General features: G+C 51.2%; 1 protein-coding gene across 1 annotated transcript in view; it reads left to right on the top strand.

Annotated features, from left to right (window-relative positions):
• Window positions 1-1,362: 1,362 nt before the first annotated feature.
• The window catches only part of PTCHD1 (patched domain containing 1), a 36,428-nt gene continuing 24,889 nt past the window's right edge, over window positions 1,363-12,901 (top strand). The window contains exon 1 of the mRNA XM_082013020.1: window positions 1,363-2,081. Coding sequence (XP_081869146.1) covers window positions 1,653-2,081 — 429 coding nt within the window. The 5' untranslated portion in view covers window positions 1,363-1,652. The remainder of the gene's footprint in view (window positions 2,082-12,901) is intronic.

Here is a 12,901-nt window from a genome sequence, read left to right as displayed (position 1 = left end):
GGGGACGTGGGGACCTCACCAGCCATAACTCGGTGCCGCTCAGCCAAGCCCTTCGCTCGCTCACCACTTGAGAAGCGGTGCAAGGAAAGAATTTTAACATTCAAGCTGTGTGACCGAGCTGTGTGTGAGGAGACGGGAATGATGTCAAGGAGGTTTTTGTGCGTGAAGCGTCCATGACAAAACATTAGCTTAGGTCAGACGCTACTGAAATGTAACAACAAGGACGACTGTCACTCTACTGGCAGCTGCTGCCACTTCCTGCAGCAACAGGCGTAACCGCCATCCAACAGAAGCTCCCTTTTGGCCGATGCGTAAAACCGCCGGCCTGGGTAGGCACTGTACGCCTGACACCAACGCCTTCGACGGGGCAAGTAACGGCCTATGGCCACCAGCCAGAGGCAGTGGCCCGCGCCCCTCAATGCGCCAAGGGCCGCAGCTGAGGCGGCCAACGCTCTTTTCTGTGGTTTAATGGCAACTCGTGTTTCAGAACGAGGCCGTCGTCCCCCCCCCGCGACCGCACCCCGCGGGGACGGCACCTACCCACGCACAGGTGGGCAGCGCGCTCAGCCGCGCGTCGCTGGGGTTGCCGGCTTCTGGTTAAGGAGAGCGGCGCGACGCTCGCTCCCACGCCGCGCCACGGTCCCGGCAGCGGCGGCGGGCGACCGGGAACCCCGCGGCGGGCAGGGGCAGCCTCGCTGCCGGCGCCCGCCTTCCCCAATGGGCATGTGCGGCGGCGCCGCTCGCACATGCCCACTCCGGCCGCGCGGGGCCGGCGGGCCGGGCCGCGCTGGCGCCGCCGCCGCGGTAGGCTGCGCGGCGGGAGCGTGGGGCGAGCCGTCGGGCACCCCGGTACGCGCCCCCCTCCCCCTGCCCGCCGCCGGGGCAAGCGGGCAGACGTTCCTGGCAGCGCGACCCCGAGCCAAAGCCCCCCCCGCCCCGACACGCATCCAACTGCCCCTCCTCGGGGGGGCGGCCGCTACGCCCGCCCGTCGGGGGCGCGGGCGGCCCGGGCGGGGCGGGGATGTGGCGGCGCGGCGGGGCCGGCGGCGGGCGGGGCCGGGCGGTAGCCGGGCGGGGCCCCGCGCGCCGCGGCGTCCCGAGCGCGGCCCGCGGGGCGGCCCCGGCGGGAGGCGCCGCGCTGCGCCCCGCCGCCCGGTGCTAGGCGCCGCCCGGCGTGGCCCCGCGCCCCGGGGCGGAGGGCGCCGGCGGCGGGGGCGCCGCGGAGGGCTTTCCGCGCCCGCCCCGCCCGCCGCGGCCGGGGGATTAGTCAGCAGTCTGCGGGCAGCCCCGCTCCCGCGCAAACTCCGCGGCGGGGGCGGGGAGCGGCGCCTGCCCCTTCCCCTTCCCGCGGCGAGGGGCGGTGGGGCCGCGGCGGCGGGGCTGCCCCCCTTCCCGCGGCGGTCCGCGCCGCCGCTCCGCGCCGCGGCGAGGGGCGGCGGGTTGGCAAGTCGGGCAAGGAGGCGCTGGGAAACTCCTCCCGGGCACGGCGGCGTTGCGGGGGGACGAGCGCCCCAGGCGCCCCGCGCACGCACACGGGCGGGCAGGCGCGCACACCCACGCCGCACACATACGCCCACAGACACGCGCGGCGGCGGCCCCCGGCCCCCCGCAGCCGCGGCCGGCGGGGAGGCGGCGCCCGGCGGGGCTGCCCCATGGTCTTGCGGGGGCCGTGGGGGAGCTGCGAGGGCCCCGGCGCGACGCTCGCCCTCCTGCGCGCCCTCCGCACTAGGATGTTGCGGCAGGTCTTGCACAGGGGGCTGGGGACGACCTTCTCCCGGCTCGGCCACTTCGTCGCCAGCCACCCGGTGTTCTTCGCCTCGGCGCCCGTGCTCATCTCCATCCTGCTGGGCGCCAGCTTCAGCCGCTATCAGGTGGAGGAGAGCGTGGAGCACCTCCTGGCCCCCACGCACAGCCTGGCCAAGATCGAGAGGAACCTGGTGGACAGCCTCTTCCCGGTGAACCGCTCCAAGCACCGGCTCTACTCCGACCTACAGACGCCGGGGAGGTACGGCAGGGTGATCATCACCTCCTTCCGCAAGGCCAACATGCTGGACCAGCACCACACCGATCTCATCCTCAAGGTAACCGCGGCGGGCCCCCGGCGCCCCGCATCATCGCGCCCCGCACCTGCCCGCGCCCACCGACCCACTCGTGCGTGCTGGCCTCTGCCCGCCCGCCACGCCGGCGCTGCCACCGCCGCTTACCCGCCCTGCAACAGTTGGGATGCCTGCCCCACCGCGCTCCCGGCTAGCGCCGGCGGGCTCCCCTGCCCCCCCTTCCCTTTTTTTTTTTGTTTCCCCTTTTCCATTTTTTCCCCTGCTTCGGTTTTATTTGCTTTGGGTGAGCGAGAATGGCAGGCTGCTTGCTTAAATAATTTTTCGGCGCCTCTCTACTCGTCTTGCAGTCGTGCTCCCGAGTTAAGGCGACTCGGGGTTTGATAAACTCTAACTTCAAAAACAGTTAGGTACCGATCTGCCAGGCTGCCGAGAACGCTTTTGGGGGCTGCTGCTGTGTCTGGACTGCACTTCTGCCTGGAGAGGGGTAGCACAAAACCTCCTTCTCACTGCTCATGAAGGCAAACGACATAACTCAGCTGATTATTTTTAGCGGGTAGTGTTTTTTTCCCCTCCACTCCCAACCCACCATCACAGAAAATGCTGGTTTCATAGATGAAGGAAAATCCAGCTCAGCTGTGGGATTGCAGGCATGGTGCAGCGTGTGCTGCCGGTTCAAGTTAGAGCGGACAGCATCTTTCCCTGTCACTCGAGCGGCACGGAGCCTGCGGGTCACAATCTGACAGGACATCTCACCGTACTATATGCCATAACATGTCGGAAATCTGCGTTTGTGGAAGCTGGTACTCTAGTTCACACCCCTGTAGTTTCGAACAATCTCGGAAGGAAAAACAGGGAGGACAGGTGCAAAAACTGTGTGTTAAGAGGGTCAAGTTCACCCAAGAAAAAGGGAAGGAACATTTACAAATAACCAGAGGTGTGGCAAGCTCAGTCCTGCATGTTTTCACGGTTGCCTTATGGAAACCCCGGAAACTCAGCATTGCTTTTTTTTTTTTCCTTCCCTCTTGAATGTCAAACTGTCAACCTATACAAAAGCCAATGTTAATTCTTTTTAATAGCTTCAGGGAGTGTCTCTTCTAAAATGAGACGATAGATGCAAATACTTGCTGTATTGGGGGAGACCTCCCTCTTTACTAAACAAGGAAATAACTGTTAACGGTGGATTTATTTATATTTTATTTCCACTGTAGCCACATACAGAACTATAGTACAGAGCCACTCAGTATCTTATGTTTTCCTTTTTTTGCTGTTGACATATTACCCAACAGTAATCAGCAAACAGATTTAATGAGCATCGACTCACTAAGTACAGTAACAGGAATGTTACTGGCAAATGAGAAAACTCCAGAGAGACGGTTTTCATTCCTTCATTTTCTTCTACCATGAATTGTATTCGCATCCAGTATGTGCACATATATTCAGTCATAGGATAATAATGATAATATTCTCTGCACTGCTTTCTGTAGAGATCTGTAGTTTTATCAATAGCACAGTGACACACAAATAAATGCTACTCAGAATCTTTCCGCAAGCAAACTTCTGCATAAGATTTATCACATCAGCAAAAGAGCTATAACTTAAAGTTCTGTCAGTATTTAACACTGCCTCATTTTTAATAGACAGAATTTGCCAACAAAATGATTATTTTTCATTTAGTGAGATAATGAACACTATTGCCATTTGACTGTTTACTCTTACTGTTAATCTGACATTGTCAAGCATATTTGATGCATTATTTCCAACTCTTTACTTATCTAATTAATTTCAGTATGTCTTTTGTCCTAATTATTCTCCTGTTTGTGGGCAGAGCCAGGCTCAGGCAGCTGCCTGTCCAGCCCTGCGGATGGCCCCGTGGGTCAAAGCACAGCAAAACAGGAGGGAGGGCTCCCAGCTCCCAGCGGTGTTAAATCTGTGGTGATGCAGGGCTACATCATTTTGTGTCAGCAGGGCTCACCAGGGGAAGGGGAAAGAGAAAGGTGGCCATCAAGGTTTTCCTATATATATCTATCTAGTTGCATGGAGCGGAGAAGAGAGCAAAGGCATCTGAAGTTAGCCCCCCAGCCCCGGTCCAGAGCCAAACAACTCCAAGTGCTGTGCTTCTAAATCAGTGTCCTGGGTGAAACCATGGAGTAATCCCACCTGCATTCCTGAAAATGGTGCTGTGTAGGCACGGTCAGGACAGAGAACCTATATGGCAGCATCTGCTTTTCTTTCTTTCTCTGGAGAAGGATGACCTCCCCGAGGGAGAGGTTTTGCTGAGGTGTCAGGTCGGACACCGGCTCTTCCTGCGTGGTTGTTGCTGCATCTCCACCCACTAGCAGGAGCACGGGAGACCCAGGAGGATGGTTGCCCCAGGCAGGCGCCGGCTGCTCTACCAGCACCTCTTCTCAGTTTCCTTACCTGCCATATCCCACCACGACAGCCAAGGAGGGAAGGGAACGAGCCTTGAACTGCTGCAGCTACCGTAGGCACGTGGTGAGGGTAGGAGAAGATTTCCTCTGGTTTCAGCAGAGGAAGAACTCAGCTCCTGTTATTGTCCCCTTAGTAAAAGAGATACAAAGTTTGGTGTCTGAGCAGTTGAAACTGAAACATAGCCGGTCCTGTCAAAACTTAATCACTCTAGCATCCTAAACAATTAATCAGGTAATGAAATAACTGCTTTGGTGGCATCTCTAGAATACTCTTAGTATTGGCTTAGTGCAATTCCTCATGGGCACGTGATCAGCCAGAGAAGCTCGCCATCAGCCCTACTGCACGGTACCCTGTTGGCTGGCTGGGAAGAGATTTAGGGAAGGGCTCAGCCTCACGACTGTCACGGGCCCAGATCTCAAGCAGCACTCCCAGAGCGGGAGCTGCCGTAGGACTCCCCGCTGGCAGCATGCATCTGCCAGCGCGACACTGGCCGCTCACATGACAGCGGCAGGTCTTGCTGAATGTACAAGCTGCTCCGCACAAGCTCTCCCCTCATTACCAGGGAGGCGTATCGCTGCCTTATATAATAGTTTCGATTTGGAGATGATACCGAGTACCTTTTTTATTTTTTTTTAATTTTATTTTTGTATCCCTAGTTCTCATAACCCCCCCGTAAATACTTAAACCGTTCTGTGCCTGCCATCCCAACAGTGTGTTTCCAGCTAGCATAGTCATTTGCAGAAGAAAAGGAGAACCTGAACATACCCTGAATCTCTGGCCTTGAATAGATGATCCAACAAAAATCCTCGGTCGAGTCTTGGATGTGCGAGAGATGCATCCTGAGACTGAGATACTGTGGGAGGGCAATAATGAAATTTTGCTCTCTGCTGTACCTGCTCTATAGCTGAGCACAGGGCACTGGCACCGGCACCCTGTGCTGTCGGTGTGCAGGACCTTTCTTCCTCAAGATTCTACTCTTGAGAGAGAGGTAGGAAGTAAAAACACCTAACTGAAGAAAGTGTGCTTTTACCCCTATATTTCCAGTAAGTGCATGGAGAAACAAAATTAATTGGGATATTTGATGTGGACCATGGTGCAAAAGTTCAGATGATTATGTAAAGTCTGTACAAGTTGTCTAAGCCTAGTATCCCACTTAAAAATAGTGTTTGAAGAGCCCTCCTACCATTTCATGGTGGTATTTCCACTTGCAGCTAGAAACTTGGTAGGATGAAAGCATACAGACTTACTGGAAATACAGACCTAGCCAGATTTTTTGAACCCCAGAAAATATATTCTGATTTAGCCAGAATTTGAGACACCTGTCATTTTGAGCCTGTTCATGCCTCTATATTTACAGCAAGTTAACTTGTTATAATACAAAAGACTTTTTTTTTTTTTTAAATGAAAGGTTTCCTTTTTTTGCAGAAGGATATCCTTTCTTCCACTTAATGTTATTGTGTTTATAACAATAACACAGTACTAGTATTTTTTTGGCAAAAACTCTACTTAAGATGACAAGACACAAAGATGAAAAGGGAATGAAATGAAAATCTGTAGATGAGAGTTTATATTTTTTTAAAGAAGCCTCTCCTAACTACATATTTTCAGACAGTGCTTATACGTATCACCTGTCTCATATGAACTACCTATCAATAGGTCTAGATAACTGATTAAATATCTATTTGAACATGCAAGCAAATAGTAAAATTACGTATTTCTGTTTGAAGACACATTTGTTTAAGAACTGCATAACTTCTGATTACTGCAGAACGAAACAGTTTAACTTCAAAGTTTTGTAGACCTCATACTTGTTGGGTTTTTATTTCCTCTCTCTGCTCCTTAATTGTCATGTCCTGGTTAGCATGTGTGCCTGCACACTCTGTCTACAGTCTTCCCAGATTTCCTCACTTACTTTCTACATGTGAGGAAACTTGCAGAGGAAATAACCATATTTATGTTGCCGTGTCTGTGGTATTTCCGATTGCTTTGCTGTACAAACATGGCACACTTAAGCCATTATTTTCAAAGTCGGTGGAAATAGGTTGTTCAGCAGAGCCAAAAGCTGGGTTTGTCATGATCCTGGCTAATGCAAGGTACCCTTTATTATAAAACTTCGGCCACTTTTGAATGCCTGGACACAGGCAGTCAACTGCAGATCTAGCAATAGATACAGTAGGTCTCCACCTCTAGGTAGCTCCAGCACTAAAAACACTACTAGGGAAACAGTCAACAGAACAAATAGTGAGTTCTGCTTAAAAAAAAAAAAAAAAAAGGATTAAGACATGTCTTTAGAGCAAGGCTGTAAGATGAGGGGAAGAGTCCTGATACAAGAAAAACAAGGGTGTGAAAGCAGCAGAAGTGCAAGCCTGTTGTCATAGCAGCACAATGCTGCAGGGCTAAAATGTATCTTATGCGAAAACAGATGAGAATTAAGATACGCAGGTAAGATCTGGGCCCAGCCAGGAAAGAGGGAAGATAAATAGCATGCTGCAAGGGCAGCGTGGAAGTGCATGCAGAAACCCTCCCAAGCTCCCAGCGGCAGCAGCAGCTCCTCGGCTTGGTTCCTGCGGGCGAGAGGGTTTGATCTCTCCCACAGCGCCGGCCAGGACTGGAGCAGAAGTCCTGAAGTTGCCCGTGCCTGGGAGGACAACCACATCCCGCTGGTCCCTGCCGGCCCCTGCCCTACTCCAGCTGCGCCGGCCACCCCAGCCGGGATAGGGTCCCTGCCTCTCCCTCGTGCCATGCCGCAGCCCAGCGCTCCGTGCTGCGTTGCCCTTCCAGCCTTTAAAGGTCAGATCTCACCTCCCACTTAACAGGGGCCAGATTTTCTCATTACATGGCTGGACGTGTGTGATGGGGACGTCGCCGCTCCGGGAAAGCGCAGCAAGAAGGCAGGGCAGGTGTTGGAGGTCAGGGCCGCTGGTGCTCCAGGCAGTGCCCTGAGGAGAGCTGCCAGGGCTCCCTAGCCACCACGTTTGGGATTCCCGAGAGCTGTGACTGGTCCTTGTCTTTAAGCTGGGGTTTAGAGGAGGAGAACCCCCGCTCTCCTGTTGGAAGGGCGAGTTGTTAATTAGCACGATGGGCTATGAAGTTGCAGCTATTGAGGTTTTCTGCAGCAAGGAAGGGACCGTTGATCGCGCTTCTGCTGGAGGAGCCTTCCCTGCAAGGCTGCACTGTGTCTCCAGCTCACTGAGAAGTGCTGTGAGGACAGAGAGGTGTTTACAGAGAGATCTGGGACGTGTGGAGAAGGCCACCGTAGAGCTGATGCGAGATCAGCCGCAGGAGTGAAGTCCTCATCTCTTTTCCCATCGTGAAAAGTCGATCTCGGAGCCATGCACCAGGCTGCGCAGAGGGGTCGTGTCCTCCAGCAGTGGTCAGCCCAAAAACCGTAGTGGTCTTCTCTCAGTGGGACAAATCCAGCTGGAACTGCCAGGGCAATGGTCAGAATTAAGACCACGTTGATTAGAAAAGCTCCTCCACTTCAGATTAGAAAAGAAAAATCATATCTAGCAATTTTCTGTAGCTATCAAGAAGGCAGATGGAAATGTAAATGCACGTACATCTGCCACTTTGAGCACTAATAGTTGTCCCTCAGTTGATGACTTGTAGTTTGAACAATTTTTAGATTTTATTTACATGAAAATTGTTTGGAGAAAACATAATTCACCATGTTTTGGACAGCTGAAAAAATTAGTTGCAAAAATACATAGCTTGCTTAACTAGTATCTTGGTGTCTCTTCAGGAAACCTGATTGTACGACTGCTAGGAACACAGCCCAGCTACTCATAGCATTCCTCGCTGCACGCTCTCTGGCGGCAACTTCTAATGTTTCTCCTGAGCCATTAGGATCTGTTGGCTTCCTCCATCGGCTGTGCACGCGGTCTCCGCCGGCCAGAATGTCTTGGTCAGGAGGATGCTGCCCACCAGCCCTCTTTGAACCTCTGCCGTGCACCCGTGGTACTCTGACAGCAGGGCACAGCCCTGTTTGGGGTCTCCCTTGCCTTCCCTCTCTGCACCTTCTTCTGATGAAAATACACTCTTAGTATTTTAGCTCTGCCCATGTCTGCAGACCCCACAGTGTTTTCTTTCATGAATTAAGCTGGGAGCTGTGCAAGTCTTTTCCTTCTCAGAACCCGTTTACATTTTGACTGAGGCCATCTCCTGAAGTGAATAAAAAAGCACTCTGCAAAGATAGGAAATGCCAGAGATTACTGAGATCACAGAAAAAGTGGAGAAATTTATAGTAATCCATCAAAGGCTTTTTCTCCTCTTCGTTTTCCTTGGCACAAGTTACCTGTAAAAATTACCAAAAGCGTAAACCAGCCTCACATGAAAATGAAGCCTATATTTAAAATCGTTGTCTTAATCCTGCTTTCTAGTTTTTGAGTCTTGAGCCCAAAACAGTGATGAGATTTTAAGCAGTAATAGATAATGAGTTCATTCTTCACTTTATTTTTGAGCCTTCTCAGGCTTTCCTCCATAACCATGAGATCAGACATTTCTTTCTTTTTTTTTTAATGAAAGCTGAGGTTTTTTTAAAAAATCACAATACTTCAGGCTCCAGGGCTCAGAGAAGAAACAGACTCAGTGAAAATGACAGTTAAAAAAATTGTAAGAGTTGGCAACACTGACTGGAGTGAAGCTCATTTTTAATTTGAACCATCAGATGTAGACTGAAAGACTAAATAGAGTCAAATAATAGCAACGACTACAAAAAAGTAATATGTCATTGCAAAGATCTTACTCCTGTGAGTAAAACATGTCTCTTTATGTGCCAGATCATCTGCAGTACAGGAGGACATCTGTATATCTAGCTAGTTTTGTCTAGTTGGCCATTCGTCAGCTATATGTCAAGTGACAAAGCATAGTCAAGTCCTTACGATGAGTAACATCCCCTATAAAACACCGCACATCACCGCTCAGCAGCAAAACCAAACACATTTTTGCAGTATGTAGGATAAGTAGAAGGTAGTTAATATCCTTAATATTAAAAATGGTGGCTGCGACTCTGATGCAGCTCCCACGGGAGTCGGGATGTCTTCCCACGAGCTGGGAATGAGAACTTGGCAAGACTGAAGGGTCCCACTGCAGGTTGCTGTTGCTCTCACCGCCGAGCTTCCCTGGGAGCAAAGCTGTGCTGCCAGCAAGGTGAGACCCGTGTGGGACACCAGTGGCCATCACTGGGTCCTCGTGCCTCATCCCCTTTGCCCATAGCTTTGATCGGGATAGCAGATTACGTAATGTGGTCTTAAAGGATTTCTGGGATTGGACCATTTTGCAAATGAATCAGCAGTTTCTAACCCCTTCCTGCTGGGATGGGATCTGTTTGCTTCGCAGGGAGGCTGCAGACCTTTTTGTTACCTGATTAAATTGACAAAATTCTGGTAATACCTGCTCACTTTTGAATTAAAGACAAGACTTCTCTACAAAGCCAAGGGGCTAGAGGTTTTCCTCTCCCATTCTTGTAGCTCTCTGCATCTTTTGCATGGATTTAAGAATAAAATGAAGCTTTCCTTTCTGTCCTGAGTATACATCTCTAAGTAGAACCACTTTGCCTCCAGGTTCAGCTTCGCTGCCTCTGCTGAAAGTTGTGCCAAGCTCTTGTGCGGGGAAGAGCCGTCCCGCAAGAGCCTGGTGCAGGGCTTGGCCATCCCAGGACAGCCAAACTGAGCCTACTGGGGGGCTGTGGTTCCCGGCACCTGCCTTCTTGTGCCGATGGCAGGGGTAGGAGGACCAGCAGCCAAAAACAGCTTGAAGAAATCTTTGCAGTCGCAGCACACTGAGGCCCTGGAGCGAATGGTTTAGCCCAGGGTAAGTGAAGGGATTTTGGGTTTTGCCTCCTGGTATCTGCTCCTGGGCCTGCAGGCAAAATCGGCTGGCGGGGCAGTGCGATTTCGCCACATCTCATCCGTCAGCCGTGCCGCAGGCTGAAACGTGGCTTGGTGTGGAGACGTGAGACCAGCACAGCCCTCACCTCGAAGTATTTGCAGGAAGGGATTTGTCTCCCAGTTGAAGCCATCTTTCCTCTCTCTCTAAAATAAATAGCTGAGTGAGCGTGGGACTTAGAGTAAACAAAGACCAAGACCAAGATGTTACCAAATGTGAATGGCTAAAGGCTGGAGGAAGAGAAAACTCTGTTCTAGAAATCTCTGGCGTGGTATGGGACCCAGATAAACACCATTTTCGGAAGGGAGAAGGGAATTGCAAGTGATGGTCACTGTTTAAACAGCAATGAAAGGGGGAGGTGTAAGTTATTATTTCATGCCTGAGTGCTTTCAGGGACAGTGTGCCACCGTGGCAAGATAGCTTAGGCGGTACTGTGCAGTCCTCATGCTGCAGTGCTCTGGCATCTCAGCAGTAAAGTGCTTTTTGGTTCCTTGCACTGCTAGCTAGCTGAAAAAGCTGTGAGCGATGAGCAAGCAGTGCATGTCTCCCTTCAGGAAAAAACATTCATTCAGCTTTTGTTATTCCTTTAAATCTCCCTTTCTCCTAATAGGATTGGTAAGGATAAGGAAACAGCTGGATAAATGAGAACCTGGTGATCGGTCGCTTGTCCCAGTACTAGGTGCCAGGTTTATTCAGAATATGGCTACTTGCTATTAAAATCTGCTGCATTGAGGAGTGCAATATGCATTATGCATTAGCATATTGCTAATGTTGTCCCCATCACACAACAGCCTTTACCGACTCCTGTTAACAAACTGAAGTTTCCTGGGGGACCTCCTGGTGTACCGTGGGCAAGCCAAATTGCAGACCGTGTAATTCCTTGAACTCATAGGACATGCCCTTGTAACCTCTTGGACCTTCTGTTTTTTGCGGAGGCCAGTCACCCGGGGCTATGGGTGTGGGCTCTGGATGCAAGTGGAAAAATCCGTGTGGCCGCAGTTGAATCCCCAGCATGGCAGCAGAGAGGGGAGTGCCATGGGACTGCAGCTTTCGGCAGGGAAGAGGAGGCAGCCCCATGGTGCACGGGCTGCCACGGACCAGCGAAGGGAGAGGCAGTCTGCAGCCGCGCTGCAGCGCACCCCTACCCGGCACTGAGGTGGGGAGGTCCGTGTTCTGGGGTCTGGTCTGAAAAAACAAAGTGCAGGTAAAGCAATGTGTTTATCTTGAGGATGAAAGTCTGAGTCAGGCTTCCCGGAGCTGAACCCTCGGGCATGCTGGGTTAGCCCTCAGTGGACTTTGTTGGGATGGAGGGAATGGTAGGTTTTTGTCCCCTTTGGCTGTTTGCCTCCACTCCAAGACCAAACGGTGCGGCCACTGGCGAAACTCGGAGTACGTCTCAGAGCCGCTCTAAACAGCACGAGCTTGCAGCAGGCTCCAGGGGCGGCTCGGCTGCCGGGATGTGCTGGGGCACAGAGCTGGCTGCCTGCTCCCCTCTCCCTCCGAAGCCCCAGCGCTGGGAGGTGCGATAGGCAGGTGCCCGCGACGCGGCGCCCGGTGCAGCCCAGCACGGCCTCAGAGGAAGCACCACCGCAGAACAGGCTCCTGACTCCGAAATGATCGTTTCCAAGAGGAAATGAGTATTTTAGGTATGACATTTAGCTTCTAGCCTTTTGCTGAAGATGAAGTAACAGCAGTGACAGATGAGGTTATTTTATAACCTAAATATTAAAAGAAAGTGCTTCAGATGTAGAAGGAAGCAAACGCAGCAGTGAGACAGGGTGGGTAAATAGCAACACACATTGATAAAAGTTGCATGACAGTTTAGTTTCTTCTGCGTTGTGTCACTCTCTGAAGGAGTTGTATTGTGACGCTAATACAGGCAAGAAATTCCTTCCATTCCTCCCAGTTGTGCTGAGCTGCACTTTGTTATATGGCATCTGATTTTACAATCGTTGTCAATGAAAACCATAGAGTAGCTGCCATTGTAAAAAATTTAAAATCAGATATCTGTCTTTGATTTGGTAAATCAGGACACTTTCCTCTAACTGTAATGACATACATTTGAATTCGTACCCCAAAACAGCTCTTGGAAAGCAGAGTTTTGCAGAAAAAAAATGGAAAAACAGGAAAGATTCCCCATACAGGCTCATTTCTTTGGCATGTTCCTGCAAATCTTTTAATTTGTTTAATTTTAGAAGAGAGCTGTGCAAAGGCCCCTAATCTGTTGCACAGACAGTTGTGTGTTCTCCCGACCATGATGGTGAATTTTGCTTCTCGCCATGGCCAGGTATCATGTTCTCACAGTACTGTGAAAAGATTTGTTAGTTCAGTTCATGTCTCAAACCTGTCTTTCCAATGTCAATATTGAACTGTTCTGTCAAAAATAAAAACTACTCAATTGTGGAAAAATACACCCCCAAGCTGCTAGAGAAACAAGTTGAGAATATAGGAATTTTGTAAGTTTTCCCTGTATGATGTCATATCATCCCGAGGAACTAAATATATACCCATCACAGATTATGCCATAT

This window comes from Phaethon aethereus (genome assembly GCF_964289735.1).
Source record: "Phaethon aethereus genome assembly, chromosome: 1".
In the NCBI taxonomy this organism is placed as follows: domain Eukaryota; kingdom Metazoa; phylum Chordata; class Aves; order Phaethontiformes; family Phaethontidae; genus Phaethon; species Phaethon aethereus.
This window is presented reverse-complemented; position numbering and strand designations above follow the sequence as displayed.